The sequence below is a fragment of the Clytia hemisphaerica genome, unplaced genomic scaffold (genome assembly GCF_902728285.1).
Source record: "Clytia hemisphaerica strain Z4C2 unplaced genomic scaffold, Clytia hemisphaerica genome assembly, whole genome shotgun sequence".
NCBI classification, from domain to species: domain Eukaryota; kingdom Metazoa; phylum Cnidaria; class Hydrozoa; order Leptothecata; family Clytiidae; genus Clytia; species Clytia hemisphaerica.
The window spans coordinates 68,563-89,077 of NW_027103977.1; the positions used below are offsets into that span (position 1 = coordinate 68,563).

Sequence of the window (20,515 nt, forward strand, 5' to 3'; positions counted from 1 at the left end):
GTGAAGTTGGTCATTTTTGCCGTTTTCCGTCATTTTTGGCCGTTTTAGGCCTACTTAAAGGGTTGTAATTTTTTATCCAAGAAAGATACGAAAAATCTGAGCACAGATTTGAAATCAGCAAGGTTCAAATGTTCTAAAATTTTCATGTCATGTTTTTTTAAGCCATTAGAAAAAATCTTCATTTTTTCATCTTACTTTCTCTCCTTTTTTTTCAACTTTTCAAAAATCTTTTATTCTTTATTCTCCTTTGAAATATCTTTCCAACTGTGTATAAATTTCCAACATAGCATGAATGGGTGCTGAGAAAATGTCAAAAAACCACATACTTTAGAGATAGACGTTAATAGTATACATCTTTTTAAAGCCAAAATTATACTTTTAGCTTAGAACCTTGGCTGTCTTTTCTCTGACTCCCAGACCCAGTAACAGTAATTACAAAGTCACAAGTTTTCAATTCTCTAGTTATACAAAATATGAATGTTATGTTTTGAGATTACACTCTTTCACTGAATCTTTTCTACGTTTTTTATTCGTGATTTTATTGGTTCGTCTTTCATCCAAGATCCTGGATGATTGTCATGGTTACTTTTGTTCTCGCTGAGTGAGCGTTGAATGGATCGGGATATGTCTTCATAGCTTGATATGTAATATTTATACGCTGTGATACCCAATGTAATAACCAGTGGAAATTGTGCTTATAGTTATTTAGCCTGGATATCCAAGCTCAACATTTTAGAGAAAACAAAATTTACCTCAACATACAAAGTTCTAAAATTATAGAGCTTGGTCTCCCTAGAGAATGAAAGTGCAAACCCATGTTTCCAAAATTTTCCTAGCCAACCCAGGGCAGCAAAACAGAAATTAATAAAAAGCAGCCTTACAAGATGTAAAACCATTTAAAACATCCAAAGATTACACCCGAGTCCATGAACAAGTTTGCACCCATTATCATGACCAACCATGCTTGGAAAATGAACTTGCCTCTGTTTTCTTCTTTTTGATGTTTTCATGTAACAGAAAACTCCATCTTCACTAGCAAGTGGAGGACTATCCTATTTTTGCTTCAGAATTGCTCCACGCCGTGTAGATTGGTCCTTACGGCTTTAACGAAGTGAGCGCAAGCAAGCGGACTGCATTCTCATATGAGAATGCAAAACGCTCTAGGGAGACCAGGCTGTAAACCAGAACATAAAATATCAAAAACTGGACTGTGAAATAGTTTACAGCTTGGATATCCAGGCTAATAGTTGTTCTAAAACGTCAAAACCATTGTTATCCTTTCATTACTGTTGTTTTGTTTTTATTACAAAAAAGCATCTATATATGTTGTTGTGTGTTTGTTTGTTTAAAGGTGTACAATTTCATTTTGCACAGGATTGTGTGAGAAGCGTTTCTTGCTTTTTTCAGAAAAGGCGTTTGTTAGTGAGGAGAAAAGGTATTGGAGGAGAAAAACTTTATTATATTCATATCAAAATGAGTGGTTTTCAACGAGAAAAAGTGGTCATTAGAAATGCACAAGATGATTGAGAGAGCACAATGCACATGGTGTTCGAAGAAGAATAGATGAACACAACGCTGCTGGCCTTGGTGATATTTTGAAGGAAGTAAAAAATCATGATGATGTTATTCACGATAATGATAAACATAATAATCACCAAGGGTTGTTGATGATCAAGTGAAAGCGAATGCTGTTGCGCATGTGCAAAAGGGAGGTAAAAATCATAGTGATGTTATTCACGAAATGATAATCACCAGCAATTAGTGTTAATGATCACGAAACGAGAAGAGGTGAAGCTACTGCAGAAATACTCAAAACGAAGTGAATGCGATGAGAAAAGAGTTGCAAAAATTAAAGATGGAAAGAGAACTTGAAAAAGACGAAGAGAAAAGAAATTGAGGCTTTTGAAGGCGTTGTTGAGAAGATTAAATAGAAAAATGAAACAGTTGAAAAAGGATTTTTGAAATGCAAAAATTAAAAGCTGAGGTTGTTTTTGTTAAAACAGAAAACAGTTTGCGTCAGATGCAAAAATACTGAAAATTGAGAAAGAGTTACTCCTTCAAGAAAAAAAAGACTTCAAGAAAAAGCCGAGAAACTGCAAACGAGAAAGCTGCTATCGAAAGAAAATATCAAGCCTTGCAAAATGTCGAAACTGAAAAACAAGGAAGATTTCAAATGATTTTGTCAAAGGTACAGAATGAGTTGAAGAAATCTACAGGGGAGGTTGATAGATTATCAGAGGAAAGAAACCAATTTGAGAAGTTGTACGAAACAACAAAAAGTGAAAAAGACAGGATACTACAGGAGAAGAAAATGCTTCAAGGAAAATTAAACGAATTACAGGAAAGAAGTCCGAAAAAACCCACGAAAAACATACAGCACGTTAATGAAAACAGAAGGTTGGACATAGATGTAATTACTGATCCATCCAATTCTATCCAGGATGCCATAAAGACGCTATCTGTCATGATTTTTGAACCAAAAATTTCAGATCGCTATAGAAGACTGTACGAATTTCTCTATGATGAAGTCTCGGCGGGCAGTCTTGAATGGCAAAACTTTATTATTATTCGATTGTGGATGGGTGACATTAAGAAAGTTGACATAAAGGAATACGTAAAGAAATGGAGCACTGATAAACTGAAATTCATTAAGATTCTTCATACAAAGGACAACACAAAATCAAGAGACATGCGACATATTGCTGGAAGTGTTTGGGGAAGCGATATGGGATGGGTCACAGAATATAAAGGACCATTTGGTTCTAGCTGTCTCATTTTCGTTATAAAATAAATGAGTAGCCGTGGTCCCATTCAGTGTGGGATATCCATCCCCATAACTGAACCTCTAAAACTCAATGTCTCCTTATTCGAATGACTCGTTGTTCGTTAGTCCCTGAGAGAAAAATTACGCTCTTTTATGTCTTTAGAACCATAGTGTGCAGAGAGGTCTCATCCCCTAAATTCATATGACATCCCCTATATACACCGTTCACCTATTTTAGAAATCCCACACAATTTAAATTTTAAATACAGAAAATACAGAAAATATTCAAACTTTTTCAAATTTTCAAACAAGAATAAATTTTAGTGGTATTTCAGCTGAAATGCTTTTCCTAAAAAATCAACAAATTTGGCGAGAAGTAACTTTGGCAAAATTGGCGGATTTTTAATGCAACTCGCCAAAGTTTCTTTTCGCCTAACCTACCTAGGGTATGAGACCACTGATCCTTCCACTCCCATTCAACTCATTTCTAAGATTGCAAACACAGGAATACTCATCCCCTTACCACAACATTATCTTATCTTCTCTCTCTTTTGTCCACAGCTAACATGCAGAGAATCAACCAAGACCAAATCCGTGGATACAAAACCCCTACCCTCCACGACCTGTTTCCAACATCGAAACATTGGAAATTGAAAATTCCAGAACGCCATATAAGAAGAAAAGTTATACACGAATTCACACAGGACTACAACCATCAACTCGTCCACAATTTATCCAACTACCAACTGTCCCCAGAAGAAACCTCAGTCCTATCAAAAGGCCTTAATTACTCTCCCAACATGCCATCATTTAAACGCCAGTCCAACCCCAATGAAGTCATCCAATCCCTCAAGAAAAGAATCGACACTACTCTCCATTTTAACCCACCTAACCACAACATCAATCCTGCCCAACCACAAAATCAAGATCAACTGCAAAATCAAGATCAAGAAAAATAATCAAACACGCACCAAACAACTACCACCCTCAAAGGCCCCAGCAACTGGATACCCCCACCATCTGATCACCCTACCATCAATCAATTTTTCGACGAACTTCAAAACGTACAATTCTTCCTTTCGATGATGGCCATACGCAAAACGACAACCTCCACTTTTAATTCCTTTTCGTCGACTAAAGAACAACCATGACATTATTATTAAGAAAGCTGATAAAGGAGGTGGTATTGTAATTCTCAACAGACAGGATTACATTAACAAGATCTTAAACGAACACCTGAATGATGATAATACCTACAGCACCATTAACTTCAACCCTACCAATCACATCACACGCGATGCCAAGTCTACAATATCCTACCTTCACACAAAACATTACATTGACAACTTCACAGCCAAATACCTCTCACCTCACAACCCACCAAGAACCCCAATCTTCCATGGCTTACCGAAAATTCACAAACCCAATATCCCACTCAGACCAATAGTCTCTGGCTTTGACAGCCCCACTGACAATTTCTCACGGTACATTGCATACTTCTTGCAACCTTTGGTGGAAAATTTACCATCCTACCTCAAAAACACCAAACACATGTTACAGATCCTGGACAGTTATGACATCCTTCCAGACAACATTCTCATGGTGACAGCAGATGTCACTGCTCTTTAAACTAATATCCCTCATGAGGAGGGTCTTCAAGCTACCACTCACCACTATAACATTCCCACCACCTCTTACCAGCTGGTGCTCCCAACGTTACTACTATTCGTATCCTTCTTGATTTCATTCTGAAGAATAGCAACTTTCGGTTTCAAGAACAACACTATCTCCAAAACTCTGGCACTTCAATGGGTGGTCGCTATGCCCCTCAATATGCTAACCTCTTCATGGGCACTATTGAAGACATGATTTTAACGGAATTCCAAACCGTAATCCTTTTATGGAAGAGATTCATCGACGATATATTCTTTCTATTCTCTGGCTCCCAGGAGGACTTCAACAGATTAACCAATTTCATGAATTCAATCCATGACACCATAAAATTTACTTTCGAAAGTTCCACATCTAACATAAATTTTCTAGACATCTCAATTTTTATTAAAAACCACAAATTTCACTCATCCATTTATCGCAAACCCACCGACAGATCCCAATTACTTCATTACCAGTCCAATCATCCCCATCACGTCAAAGAAGGCATAGTACTCGCAGGGCCTCCGATACAACCTGATCATAAGCAATGATCCTGACCTAAAAAAAGAACTTTACCATCTCACCAAAATTTTCATTGCACGTGGGTACCCCCTCCAAACTATCAATCGAAATCTAGTGAAAGCCTTACAAATCCCAAGGGAACAACTTTTGAACAATAATCAACCACCTCCACCAGCTCGTCAGATGCTACCCCTGATTCTCTATAACAATAAAGACAACAACATCAGGAAAACTATTTATGAGAAATGGACCATTATCGAAGAAGATCCAATCCTTAATACCATCCTTCCCANATGGAACACCCCACGATCCAGAACAATGAACCTGTACACAAACCATTCTTATCTGAACATAAATTTGTCTTAAATCCATTCTGTTGTAATAATATATAATAACATTATAAAAATATAAAGGGAAAAATCTATTTTGTCTTCAAATCATCATATATATCATTGCCTTCATTTCACAAAAACTCTTCATCTGCTTATAAATAACTCTGCATTATCTCAACTATTGGATTTATTTTCGACTTTTCACTACCACACTTCAAACCTCATATCTGGTCCTTTAATTCCCTAGACTTAGATTTCCACATCAACTTCAACTACTCAACCTCATCCTACCCACCCTGGGATTGGGAGCACAACCAGTATTGCATATATCTCATTCTAAACACATTACCACCTGCCTCTCCACAACTGATCCTTCCACTCCCATTCAACTCATTTCTAAGATTGCAAACACAGGAATACTCATCCCCTTACCACAACATTATCTTATCTTCTCTCTCTCTTGTCCACAGCTAACATGCAGAGAATCAACCAAGACCAAATCCGTGGATACAAAACCCCTACCCTCCACGACCTGTTTCCAACATCGAAACATTGGAAATTGAAAATTCCAGAACGCCATATAAGAAGAAAGTTATACACGAATTCACACAGGACTACAAACCATCAACTCGTCCACAATTTATCCAACTCCCAACTGTCCCCAGAAGAAACCTCAGTCCTATCAAAAGGCCTAATTACTCTCCAAACATGCCATCATTTAAACGCCAGTCCAACCCCAATGAAGTCATCCAATCCCTCAAGAAAAGAATCGACACTCTCCATTTAACCCACCTAACCACAACATCAATCCTGCCCAACCACAAAATCAAGATCAACTGCAAAATCAAGACCAAGAAAATAATCAAACACGCACCAAACAACTACCCTCAAAAGGCCCTAGCAACTGGATACCCCCACCATCTGATCACCCTACCATCAATCAATTTTTCGACGAACTTCAAAACGCACAATTTCTTCCTTTCGATGATGGCCATACGCAAAACGACAACCTCCACTTTTTAATTCCTTTTCGTCGACTAAAGAACAACCATGACATTATTATTAAGAAAGCTGATAAAGGAGGTGGTATTGTAATTCTCAACAGACAGGATTACATTAACAAGATCTTAAACGAACACCTGAATGATGATAATACCTACAGCACCATTAACTTCAACCCTACCAATCACATCACACGCGATGCCAAGTCTACAATATCCTACCTTCACACAAAACATTACATTGACAACTTCACAGCCAAATACCTCTCACCTCACAACCCACCAAGAACCCCAATCTTCCATGGCTTACCGAAAATTCACAAACCCACAATATCCCACTCAGACCAATAGTCTCTGGCTTTGACAGCCCCACTGACAATTTCTCACGGTACATTGCATACTTCTTGCAACCTTTGGTGGAAAATTTACCATCCTACCTCAAAAACACCAAACACATGTTACAGATCCTGGACAGTTATGACATCCTTCCAGACAACATTCTCATGGTGACAGCAGATGTCACTGCTCTTTATACTAATATCCCTCATGAGGAGGGTCTTCAAGCTACCACTCACCACTATAACACATTCCCACACCTCTTACCAGCTGGTGCTCCCAACGTTACTATATTGTCTATCCTTCTTGATTTCATTCTGAAGAATAGCAACTTTCGGTTTCAAGAACAACACTATCTCCAAAACTCTGGCACTTCAATGGGTGGTCGCTATGCCCCTCAATATGCTAACCTCTTCATGGGCACTATTGAAGACATGATTTTAACGGAATTCCAACCGTACATCCTTTTATGGAAGAGATTCATCGACGATATATTCTTTCTATTCTCTGGCTCCCAGGAGGACTTCAACAGATTAACCAATTTCATGAATTCAATCCATGACACCATAAAATTTACTTTCGAAAGTTCCACATTTAACATAAATTTTCTAGACATCTCAATTTTATTTAAAAACCACAAATTTCACTCATCCATTTATCGCAAACCCACCGACAGATCCCAATTACTTCATTACCAGTCCAATCATCCCCATCACGTCAAAGAAGGCATAGTGTACTCGCAGGGCCTCCGATACAACCTGATCATAAGCAATGATCCTGACCTAAAAAAAGAACTTTACCATCTCACCAAAATTTTCATTGCACGTGGGTACCCCCTCCAAACTATCAATCGAAATCTAGTGAAAGCCTTACAAATCCCAAGGGAACAACTTTTGAACAATAATCAACCACCTCCACCAGCTCGTCAGATGCTACCCTTGATTCTCTATAACAATAAAGACAACAACATCAGGAAAACTATTTATGAGAAATGGACCATTATCGAAGAAGATCCAATCCTTAATACCATCCTTCCCAAACCTATCACTGTATATCGCAACAACACCACCCTGGGCACAATTCTCACCTCAACTGATGTCAAACCACACCCCAATATTTGAACATACCTATCCAATCATACACTACTTATTTTACATTAACTAAATTAGAACCTTTCATGTTAACCAAGTTCCATAAAAACTTTTTTACAACCTAATTTTATTACCTAGGAGATTACTAGTTTTGTTTCCCTTTTTTTTGTCTAGTTTTCTGTTGTTTTCTTTCACTATGGATATATAATTGCAATAAGATTGGAATAAAACTGAACAAGATGATAACTTCAAAGACCTCTTCCAAAATCATTCACAACCTATAGCTACAACATCATCCTAGTCTATCCTCTCCTCAACGGACATGATACTACTGTCCCAAATTATACCTTAGGAACCTTTTTACTATTCCATCATGCTGGACTTGATTCCTTCCTTTCCTAGGTTCTATTCATTTCTCTGTCACTTTCAGTTTTTGGACTTCTTTCAGTCAGCTCTAAGGTCCCATGTTTAAACAACCCTACTATAGTTACTTTCAACTTCAACTGATCTCAAACAGCAACATTTCACTGCACTACTATATCGTCCACACACCCCGAACTCTGCTTAACTTGGTCTCTGCTACATTTCGCTAAATGCTCAGAGCGTGTTATTATAATATGGGTAAAAGTACTCCTCTTTAAAACCTGACTGAAATTCGAGCCGTTACTAGCAACCCTGCGGGGCCCAAGGCGCCGAGTATGCACCCGGCACAGTGACAAGCCGTTACTAGCAACCCTGACCCTACCTCCTTTTACCCCCTGAATCACGGAATGACGGATAGGAAAAATTATCGGGGAAAAAAATGCTCGTCGCGCTCTGACTAATCAGCCAAATCTTCTCTGCTGACTCTCCACCATCTTGATGTGGTCTAGCTCTATACTTTCTCAGTCACGCTCGATTTCCTCCTTTCACTTTCGATTTTTCAATCTCCTCCAGAACAACATTGAGATCCCAAGGTTGAGCCTTACTATAGCATTTTCGATCCTAACTTTTTGTCCCAATTCATACCTTAGGAACCTTTTACTATTTCATCATGCTGGACTTGCTTCCTTCCTTTCCTAGGTTCTATTTCTCTGCCACTTTCAGTTTTTGGACTTCTTTTAGTCAGCTCTAAGGTCCCATGTTTAAACAACCCTACTATAGTTACTTTCAACTTCAACTGATCTCAAACAGCAACATTTCACTGCACTACTATATCGTCCACACACCCCGAACTCTGCTTAACTTGGTCTCTGCCACATTTCGCTAAATGCTCAGAGCGTGTTATTATAATATGGGTATAAGTACTCCTCTTTAAAACCTGACTGAAATTCGAGCCGTTACTAGCAACCCTGCGGGGCCCAAGGCGCCGAGTATGCACCCGGCACAGTGACAAGCCGTTACTAGCAACCCTGACCCTACCTCCTTTTTCCCCTGAATCACCGAATGACGGATAGGAAAAATTATCGGGAAAAAATGCTCGTCGCGCTCTGACTAATCAGCTAAATCTTCTCTGCTGACTCTCCACCATCTTGATGTGGTCTAGCTCTATACTTTCTCAGTCACGCTCGATTTCCTCCTTTCACTTTCGATTTTTCAATCTCTTCCAGAACAACATTGAGATCCCAAGGTTGAGCCTTACTAAAGCACTTCCGATCCTAACTTTTCACTCTGAACAGCAATACACCATTTGGGTCTTCTACTCTAGAGCTCATGCCATGCTCTCTTGTCCTCTACATCGTCCTGATTTTTCACTATTGCTCCTTTCCAATTTCGATTCCTCACTTTCACTTTCTCGATTTTTTCTATCACAACACTACTATCCCAAGTTCGAACCCCACTGGAACACTTCCGATTTCAACTCACCTACTCGAAATAGCAGCACTCCAATGCACAATTCTGGTCTTCCACACACTCCATGTTCTGCTGTCCCCTCGCCATCTTGGATTGCAGTCCTTTCACTTTCGATTTCTCTTTTTCACTTTCGATTTCTTTCTTTCACTTTCGATTTCTCGATTTCTTCTGGCACAACAAGTTCGAACCCCACTATGATACTTCTGATTTCAATTTACTCTAAATAGTAATACTTCAACATTATATTCTGGTCTTTCACACACTCCATACTCTGTTAATCCTAAATCATCCTGACCTCTAGTTTAACAGTTTTTCTGCCACCCCCTCCTTCCACTTTCGTCTTCTCCCATTTTCACTTTCCCTTTCTTGATTTCTTTCAGCACAACACCAAGGTTGCAAGTTCAAACGGCACTAGAGCTCGATTTAGAATACCCCCAATCCCAACTTACTCCAAAAAAGAATACTAACAATACCTTACCATCACTTTCACTTCTACTTCCGTCCAGTTTCCCCACATGACCCACAGCTTCCTGGAATTCGCTACGGGAAAATCCAACAACAGTAAAGCCGAAGAAGACATTGCAGTATATTCGTGTCCTTGGTTTCTGTTTATAAATGGTACATCCAATATACATAAATTTGTTCTTTTTCAATTTCTATCACTCACTCGCATAAAACCTGCAAAGAGCATCCACGCCAGCAAAAATTTGATTCAGCTACAAATAGCCATCAAATCGTTTTTTTAAAGTCATTTTCTACTTGTTTTTTACTATTCTATTCGTCTATTGTCGTCACCGTTTTTTGGCTGCTGTTGCTGTCGCTCGTTGGCTGTTATTTATTCATTTGACAATCGCCAAGTCAACGTAAGAGTATTTCTCTCTACTATACTTTACTATTATTCCACCATTCATAAACTTCTTTTTTTTTTGATAATAATACATTCAGGGGGCGCTCGCCATTTTTAGATATAATAAAATATTTTCTTTCTGGTATCTAAGGCCTCATGGTACAGTGGATGGGTAACTTTCACACATCGAAATATGGGGGTCAAAGGTTCAAAACCTGCTCAAGTACTATTTCACAACGTAGCTTACTTATTTGATTTTCACCATTTATGTCTCTTTGACACATTTTCAATGATAAAACAATGATAATCATCATCATATACAAATCTGAGTTAATAAAATCATGATTCAACATCTCTGATACATGTCATCCAACCTGTCAATCAATTAGCAAATCAATCAATCAAATAGCCAATCAATCAAGTAGCCAATCAATCAAGTAGCAAATCAAACAAGTAGCAAATCAATCAATCAAACAATTTTTTTTTTTTTTTTTTTTTTTTTTTTTCTCAGTTCACACTGTAGGGGGGGGGGGCGTACGGGTTTGTCGGTGTGTCGGTATTGACCCTTTTTTGCGTCGGTGTTTCGGTGTTTTAAGTAAAAAGTGTCGGTATTTCGGTGTTGGACATGCCTTGCGGTGACGGTAAAATTGATTTTTTGGGTCGGTATTTCGGTGATTCGAGAAATACTGGCGGTGAATCTGCATATTTCAAAGGATCTCATAAAGTTTTTGAATCTGCATTTCAGCTATTGAATATCATATCTATACAAGAATTGTAGCTATGACGATGAGTAGAATTGTAGCTATAATATAGCTATTTTTGGTAGCTACCCTGTCTCATCCTCTTTTTAAAATTGTGTGCATAATGCTGTTTCTTAACCACTTCTTTACGGGAAATGTGCACTTTAAAAAAAATAAAAAAAAAAAATCATAGTAGTGGGCAACAGGTAAAGAAAGCCAAGTTTGCAGAATTTCTCGAGGTCTCGAATGCAGCACTCATCAAAAATCAACAATCGTTAAATTCTTTCATTTTACGGAATAATCCATTAACTTATGATTTAGATGCGTTTTTCAGCATTTCTGGCACCTTAAATTTCAAATTTTGCCTCCTCGGGCCAAACCATGGTCGGCCCTCGAATAATATCTCATTTGCCTTTCAATATAAAATACTTCCTGTGGTCCTCCCCTTGCAGAGCTCTCTTTGTAGGCTTTCAATACCAATTTAGTTTCAGCCTAAATCAAACGAACTATTTATCTGGATGGCGCAGTAAAATGACTAGTTTCGTGAAAAAGACTAAAGAGAGCGTTTTCAGCCAAAAGAGATTTCCTGAAATATTTTTCTGTCGGCGCAAACCATGCTTGTGCCTTCTTTTACCCGCGTGGCTTTGTTTCAATCGGTTTGCGACCCTGTCTATGGTTAAAGCGTTTCAAAGACAATGTAATGAGAAACATGCTAAGGCTTCAGGGGTTTCCACCCGTGAATGATTAGAAAACCCATTTCTTGGGATCGGGAGGGGTTCTCCGTTATAATGTCATGCCGTGAATAAATCACCAAATGAGAGATTACCAAAAAGATCGAAACTTGTTGATGCTCGCTGTGGTTTTTGTGGTCTTATGCTGACTAACTTTCTCCTTTTTAGGAGCTCTTTTAGAGCCACTCTATACACACATGAGGCTCTTTGCTTATTCTGCAAAAGCATAACATTATTCACGCTACTGCATTAAAAACACAGACACTTTATTTCAATTCTTATTCATCTCTTAAAAGTCAAAACATTGCAAACTTTCGTTAAAATGTAATTTTAGAAAGAGAACATTCTATTGTTTAATTGAACAATGAAATGACGTTGCGCGCGTTCTTTTCTTTGATGATTGGTTTAAAAAAGTGCTATATGTATAAAATGTCAGCATTTTTTAAAACAGCAATTCAGACCTCGCTAAAAAGCGTCAATGTGGCTTTAAGCTGGTTTGACCTTTCTCACACCAAAGTTTTTGCCTGCGGCGCCAAAATTTCAAAGAACCCGTTTCTTGTTTCCGTGCCCCCTATTCCTGCCTCTTTTTAGCCATTGATGGAGAAAAAACTAAGACCAGCGGCGTAAAAGCTCAAAGATTATCAGGTAATTTTTCTGAGAAAATTTTAGAAAACAAAAATGTTGTGTAGAACAAATCGCCTTTTATTTTGGTGCTAAATCGGTTTAATATGGGGCGTTTTTAGACAGATTGAAAGTTGAAAAATTTTCTGTCGGCGCAAACCATGGTTGCGCCTCCTTGTCCAGAAGATTTTTACATTTCAAATTACAAGGAAATAAATATCAAGTTATCATTACCACCATCTTCGTATAAATAAAATCCCAAGTTTCTTAACTCAAAGATTCCGGGCGCTACTTTCAACCATTCACTGCTCTTACAGTTTATGTCACTTAATGATGGAGGGCGCAAATAAGGACAAAAAATACCAGGGGCGCCTATTTCATAGTTTGCACCATCGAGAAAATTAAGCCAGGTCGCTACTGAAAAAGAGCTCTTTTGCGGCGCCCTTTTCTAACGGTGCTTTCGGCTAAGGTAGATTTACTTCTAATAACGTTAAAAAAGATCTCATTTAGCTAAACAAGAGGACAAAAATGGGAAAATTTTCTCCGTTTGCGCAAACCATGGTTGCGCCTTCTCCTCCATTACTTTATACATTCAGATATCTCTTTTGTTCCCTCGTTTTTTGCAAAGATCTTTTAAAAACTTTTTAAATGTTTTTCTTCAAAGTCAACTAAAGTAAGCACTAAAGTAAAAATAGCACTTTAAACCCTTCAAAGTGTTCCCTAAAAATTCTGGATTTGTTTATCCACTAGTCGTTGAAAAACTGAGCTTTAAAGATTTAAAACCCTTGAATCGGCGATAGTTTTCTCCAAGAAAAACTGAACTAGTGCACTACTACGCTCATGAGATTTTGCATTCGTACTAAGAATAAAAATCTTAGGTTTGCTCTAAAAGACGTCGGTGTCGGTGTTTTAGGAAAATTTTGTCGGTATTACGGTGATTTAAGAAAAATCTGTCGGTATTTCGGTGTTGGCAACCCTCGTACGCCTCCCACACTGTAGTGGCTGCAGCACTACAGAAATAAATTTGCCAGGATGAGATGGTGGGTGACTCTAGAGTGGCAAGGAGAGCTTACTCCAGGATCCGCACCTGTCTCCAGGCACCCCCTTGGTGGGGGTGTCTCCATCTCATCTGTTGTTCATTTTAATTTCACATTTATACATCACGATCTTCTGCTACAGCAGTCCTCATTGCATAAAATCTGCAATTTTAGTCTATTTTCACCCTAAAGACATTCTACCAGATTTTTTCTCTTTTAATTCAACCATGTAATTGCACAGTCTTGGGGCTCCTCCTCCTAGTTACCTAATACATATGCAAATTTTTGCATATTCCACCCTCATAGCAAAAAGGTTTAAAATTATAGGAGCGACAACTTTGACATCCAATCGCAAGATCTCACAAAAATCACATTCAGTTTGTTTCGACTAATTTCGGTCTTTTAACACTTTACTAATAATCCTATAATCTCTGTTATTACAACTCCTGATGTGCATGACCGGCCATCATCCAGATGACTTGTATCATCTTGGGATTCGTCCCACTATGATGCTAGCCTCATCTTGATGATATTATTAAATTTCTGATGATAAAACCTGAAGAAAGGGAGAGAGGAAACACTTGATTACTTTGTTTTAATACATGTTCTAATTGTTCTCTAAATAAAAAAACATATTTATAGTGGAATAATTTTCAAACTTTTAGGCAGTTTGAAAATTGTCTCACCCAGGGGCCCACTTGGGGGAAGGGGGCAAGAACGGTAAAAGTAACAAGAACAAGAACTAGAAAAAGGAACAGGATAAGAAATATAACAACCTGGTATGATTAGTCTTTTTAATTGAATTTCTGAACTGGAATATTGATTTGGTAATTTTGATTTCAGTTGGGAGGTTATTTTATCAACTCTATCAGTACACACTTGGCTCAGACTGGGCTGTTCTTAATCTTTTGAAATGTTCAGGCTTAAATGTTCTTACGATACGATATTCTTCTTAAATAAACATGGTTTCTTTACTGAAAAACTTAAAATGGATTAAAAATCTGTTAAAATCATTTCTTAATTAGTTCTTGGTTTCGGCCATTTTTCTGATTCGTGTTATTATAAAATTGTTCTTATAAAAAAGTGTGTGTATTAAGTTCCACTCTATAGCGATGCTTATGTTGAGTGAAAGATCCAACAATATGGATTAAGAGCAGATGCAGCTAAGGATCAGAAATATGGAATTAGGGGGGTCCTCAGATTTTGATGAAATTTGGCACATATGTGAGGAACCTTGAGCTGATCACATCCAGAAAATTTCAGCGTTCTAGCACCAGCGGTTCGAAAGTTATGCCCAATTTTGTAAAAGTCTATTTTACTGACCGGTAATTTACAGACCAGAATTAAAACTATAAACTCCTTCAATATTTATCCAATTGAGCTGAAATTTTGCACACATGAAGAACTTATGGATTACTTTCAGGTAAAGTCAAAAAAAAATTTTTCGAGACCACTGATGTTCCGCCATTATGGATTTTCGTTTTGAAAATTCTAAAATCTTTGCGCAACTCGTGCCCAATTTCCCAAAAAAGGGGTTGTCAGAATTTTGAGTGTTATATATCATTTGAAAGCTCAGACTGTCTTCTTTCAAGACAAAAAAGAATAAGGATGGAACTCTCATCCTAACTAAAGAAAATTTGATTTGAAGTGGGGTCACTTTTTTACCGAAAAATTCAAAATTTCCCTAGCAACCGTGTATGAATTCCTTAGTAACCATGGTAAATATTAATTCAAATGATCTGATTCATTCATAGGAACATTTTCTTATGTGTCTTTGAGCATCAACAGATGTAAACACCCTTCAAGTAATCATCAAGGTCATTTTTTTTCTATTTTCCACCTGAATTAGCAAATTTTCCTTAGCAACAAGCAAAAATTCCTTAGAAACCGCTAGAAATCCCCTCTTAATGTTTTAATTTTTGCCTGTAGGTCCTTTGATAAGTCTTTTTTGAGAGTGTACATGATGGATCCAAACATTTTTTAACCAATATCAAAGTTTTATTTCAAAATTTCCTTCAAAATATGCAAATTCTCTCAATCTTTAGGCAAAGAGATGGAGAAAAAAAGTATTAAAAAAGTGGAATGAAGGAGTGAATGTATAGAAATAATGGTTTTTGGATACTATAGTTCTTGTCAAAATTAAAGAAGAATGGCTAATGAAATAATATCTATGTGATTGTTTTCGTTTTTCATCGACTGTTGACTTTGGTCAGTTGTGTGTTCTCTTCAATCATTGCGTTTGTCTCAAACCTGAAAATATAAAGTGCTGAAGTGCTTCGGTAAGATAGGTGTCGGGTGTTGGATTGACACATGCTTTTTTCAATTTTTCTGCTTGGCCTGGTGCAATTGATTCAAACACGGTGTCAATGGCTGATAAACTTTTTCTGACAAGCATTTTCTGGTTCTTTTCATCCAAGCCATGAAAGTCTTTACGTAGTTGAAATGTCAATGGCTCCCATTCACTTGACATGCTACTCATGGATCGATTGAAGATTTCTTTTTCGGAATATTGAGGCTCAGGTTCATAATCACTGTCAGCAGGTTCTCGTTCTGTTGAAACAATAGATGCATTTAGGTGGTCAGGCTGATTGTCATCCATTGAGATTAAGGAAACCTCCATCTCATTTGTGTCATGCATTTCAAGACATAGACAACACCTATGACCTAGGTCTATTTTGTTTTGTTCCATTAAAGAGGAATTGTATTTGACTCGACAACTACTGCACCTTTTGGAACCAACTTGAACGACTGTTTTCTCTCCAGCACTAGAAAAGAGAAGGTGGCACTGTGCTGCTGCTGAAATTGGTATTTTGCGCATATTCTTTGCTTTCAATTTTGATTTCTTGTGGCTGGGATATTGGCATGACACTTCAGGTTTCCATCCTAATCCAAATTTTTAATCGGTGCTTTTGGGGCATATTAGCGCCTCATCTGGGATTGTAAATGAAGACGATGCATGATAAGCCATTGTTCACTGGTGTTTGGGCAGTGAAAGATTGTTTCATCTGAGAATCCCAATGATGAAAGATGGGTGGTAGGATCCTGACGACACTCACCAAAGTTTACAGGAAGAGAATTACTATCATTAGATCCAAACCAAGTCAAACCACATTCTTCATTTAATCTCTCACCAACGAAGCAACTCAACTTTTTTTTCTTAGATTGTGCCATCAACAGGGTGACCCAAAAAAAGTGAATTCTGACTTCAAGAAAAACCTAGAGAAGTACTGAACCAAATTTTAAAATAATATATGCTGAAATTAATTTTACCTTTCCTATTTACACTTTTTTGGGGTCCCCCAGTAGAATTTTATATTATTTTTAGAATAGTTTAAAACATATTTTATCAAAATTGATCTAAAACCATTACAGCCAGCTTTTATATTTCAAATGATCAAAAAAATTTTGATAGTGCTTCTTCAAACTTTTTCTTCAAATGAGCCTTCATAAAAGTAACATTTATATATTTAAAAAATGAGAAAAATAAATAAAAAATCCTCATATTTTGAAGGAAATTTTGAAATAAAACTTTGATATTGGTTAAAAAATGTTTGGATCCATCATGAACACTCTCAAAAAAGATTTATCAAAGGACCTACAGGCAAAAATTAAAACATTAAAAGGGGATTTCTAGCGGTTTCTAAGGAATTTTTGCTTGTTGCTAGGGAAAATTTGCTAGTTCTGGTTGAAAATAGAAAACAAATTGACCTTGATGATTACTTGTAGGGTGTTTACATCTGTTGATGCTCAAAGACACATAAGAAAATGTTCCTATGAATGAATCAGATCATTTGAATTAATATTTACCTTGGTTACTAAGAAATTCATACACGGTTGCTAGGGAATTTTTGAATTTTTCGGTAAAAAAGTGACCCCACTTCAAATCAAATTTTCTTTAGTTAGGATGAGAGTTCCATCCTAATTCTTTTTTGTCTTGGAAGAAGACAGTCTGAGCTTTCAAATGATATATGACACTCAAAATTCTGACAAACCCTTTTTTGGGAAATTGGGCACGAGTTGTGCAAAGATTTTAGAATTTTCAAAACGAAAATCCATAATGGCGGAACATCAGTGGTCTCGAAAAATTTTTTTTTGACTTTACCTGAAAGTAATCCATAAGTTCTTCATGTGTGCAAAATTTCAGCTCAATTGGATAAATATTGAAGGAGTTATAGCAACTTTAATTCTGGTCTGTAAATTACCGGTCAGTAAAATAGACTTTTACAAAATTGGGCATAACTTTCGAACCGCTGGTGCTAGAACGCTGAAATTTTCTGGATGTGATCAGCCTAAGGTTCCTCACATATGTGCCAAATTTCATCAAAATCTGAGGACCCCCCTAATTCCACTTTATATGGAGGCCTTCTGAATCTTAGGTGCATCTGCTCTTAAGTACCTTCACTCCACCCTTGGTGTTGGTCAAAGTTTGTCATGGGGAATCAGCTAATGCAATGACGAGGGTTTCAAAAGCACCTTTCTCCAAAGTAAAAGTTAAGGGTAAATGTCTTATCGTGATCTAAGTATATTCAAGGTTATCATTTATCTCAAAAGCAGTGCAAATGCATCGAGAGCGCTAGATCTACTTCTACTTAAATCCCTTAGTAATACTTGTTTTGATGTACCGCCGTTTAAAGAAAATCCCTGAACAAAAATCAATGTACATACCTATGATGTGTGACAGCCCTGGGGACGAGGTTAGCGATAGTGAAGAAAGCAAACGCTGAACTGACGGACGACCATGAAGCGATGGCAAACCCAATCCATTCGATTATCTCACCAAAGAAGTTCCCACATGAAATGTAATCGAACAAAAACCCTGTGTAAGAAGAAATAAAATTAAAGGGGTCTCGTTTTCAAATAGGCTATGACTTAGAACGACGTTTACATTCATGTTTTCAGGTCTGATCTTCCACAACATGTAACGTAATCGAACAAGAAATAAATAAATTTACAAAAATGATGTAAACACGCATTCTCTGAATGAACAAATTCGTTTTGACAAAGGAAAAAAACCGACCACTCAACCAAGTTTCGTAGGAAAAAAGAATTCTTGGAAAACATGGTTCCTACGGATAACTAACCTCTTGGTATCTTATAGCCAGTTTCTCCAGGTTTCCTTAAGTTCCTCAACATGTGGTCACACTTCATGTTTGAATACATTCCAAGACAAAACAAAACAAAGCCCATGGTCACTCGTAGTTTGGTTAACAAGTCATCAGGATAGTCGCTAAGCAACAGGGCACCACGCGCTTGCATGTAACCATTTCCTGTACAGAAAACAAACGCCAAAAAGAAGGCGTAGAAGGGCGTAGGTTTACCACCAGTGATTGATAACGAGTAGATGAATGATCTGCAAAAAAAAGAGAACGAAAATAATAATGTGATAATGATGAGTGACTGAATACCTTAAAGGAAGAAATTTTGGCGGGAATTTAATTTGGCGGATGGCCAAAAAAGTTTCTTAGAGGGAATTTAATTTGGCGGATGGACGAAAAAACTAAATTTGGCGGGAATTTAATTTGGCGTTTGCTGAAAAATTTATCCTTAAAATGGCAGAAAAATAGCAGAAAAATGCAAAACCACCTTTTGGCGGATGGCGAAATTTTGGCGGGAACTTATTTTGGCGGATTCTGGCCTAATCCGCCAAATCCGCCAAATTTTCTTTCCGCCAAAATTTCTTCCTTTAAGATAGTGAAATGTGCTGATTTACCGTCGTCCTCAGTCACCGTCACAAAAAAAGAAACACAAATACAACTCGCTATTGAACTTTAAATAGACTGCCAGTTTGTCAAAAGTCATTTGACGGAATAAACAGGCAAGCAAGAAATACTCAAGTGGACTCGAGTAGAATACATGAAAATTAATTTACAAGAATAGACCCTCAACCTATCCCGCAAGGAAAACGACTATAATGTCCCCTAGTACTTGATAGATGGCGGAGGCATACGTCACTTACAACCAATCATCTGTAATAAAAAAATATATACATTGCAGGAGTGCATATCCTTGACTACTCACCTTTGAAAATAATGACAGATAAACCAACTCAAGACAAACAATTGCGTTCTCGTATAACCTCCGGGAAGCCATTCCAAAATGACCAGAAACACTAAAATAATGGATATCATGAACGCCGGAACTTCTTGCAAAAACCAGGCAGTTCTAGCTGGGATTGCACAGAAGAGCAAGTTTCCGGTTGCATTGGAGTAACGTCCGTAAGTGGCCGGTTGGAAGAAAAGGATGACGTAAACAAGACATCCGGTAAACATCATAAGGGATGAACAAAAATGTAAAATGAAGACTTCTTTGTCCAGAAAGTTGTTCAGATGTTTTTGTAACTCTTGAAGTATATTTTCCATCTTTTTTTTCTAGCTTTCCTCTAAATGAAAAAGATCAGTCATGTGTGTGAATGTTTTAGCACCCCGTTTCACAAACCCGCTTGGACTACTATTGAGTATGAAAAATTTCGTCCGCGGTGCGAAAAATACCCTATATTTTCAACCCCACTGTTGAAATTGAGTTCGATTTCATTCCCATCTAAAATTCAAATGAAAAGATTGCACTCTAAAACCCCGAGAGATTGTTTATACTGGAAACAATAGAATTTCAATTCCCAGAGGGAGTTCGATAGAAATTTTTATCTCCACTGAAAAAGTTCCACCGGGGCTGCGAAACAGGGGTGTGCGCAAATTACAAGATTCAGGTTGGGGCTAGTTTCAAAAAGAATTCCGAGAGGGTCGTCGAGGAATAGCATCCAGGTTGCCAGGATCCTTTTACAGAGTAATTTTCGCGATTGACACCCTATCCTTGCAAATGGCCTTTTATTTTATTTTATTTAGGTTTTTTTTTGTTTTTTTTTTAGAGTTCTATCTTGGATAAATAGTTTCCGCAGTACACACCTAAAATGTGAAAATTTATACCTGTGAAATTAAATTTTGAAAAATTTAGTTGATTAGAAAATTAAATCAATTCTCTTCTTAAAAAATGGACAGGTATAACTTTAACCG

General features: G+C 37.4%; 2 protein-coding genes across 2 annotated transcripts; one reads left to right on the plus strand and one right to left on the minus strand.

Moving 5' to 3' along the window:
• Positions 1 to 6,727: 6,727 nt before the first annotated feature.
• LOC136810834 (uncharacterized) lies at positions 6,728 to 7,729 on the plus strand. Its single transcript, XM_067067421.1, has one exon. It carries the CDS (start codon positions 6,728 to 6,730, stop codon positions 7,727 to 7,729), a length of 1,002 nt encoding a protein of 333 aa, XP_066923522.1.
• Positions 7,730 to 14,012: 6,283 nt separating this feature from the next.
• On the minus strand, positions 14,013 to 19,883 carry LOC136810835 (3-oxo-5-alpha-steroid 4-dehydrogenase 1-like). Its single transcript, XM_067067422.1, has 4 exons — positions 19,527 to 19,883; positions 18,590 to 18,858; positions 18,174 to 18,324; positions 14,013 to 14,064 (listed from the first exon to the last, which is right to left on the minus strand). The coding sequence occupies exons 1-4, from the start codon at positions 19,865 to 19,867 to the stop codon at positions 14,013 to 14,015; spliced, it is 813 nt and encodes a 270-aa protein (XP_066923523.1). The 5' UTR covers positions 19,868 to 19,883.
• Between the last annotated feature and the right edge of the window lie 632 nt (positions 19,884 to 20,515).

Bases quoted from the DNA above. Each gene is read 5' to 3' on its own strand.
- LOC136810834 (XM_067067421.1), top strand. From the start codon at position 6,728: ATGTTACAGATCCTGGACAGTTATGACATCCTTCCAGACAACATTCTC.
- LOC136810835 (XM_067067422.1), bottom strand. From the start codon at position 19,867: ATGGAAAATATACTTCAAGAGTTACAAAAACATCTGAACAACTTTCTG. The intron at 18,859-19,526 runs GTGAGTAGTCAA...TTTTTTTTGCAG, and splicing joins ATCTGTCATTATTTTCAAAG to ATCATTCATCTACTCGTTAT. The intron at 18,325-18,589 runs GTTAGTTATCCG...CTTCTTACACAG, and splicing joins TGGCTATAAGATACCAAGAG to GGTTTTTGTTCGATTACATT.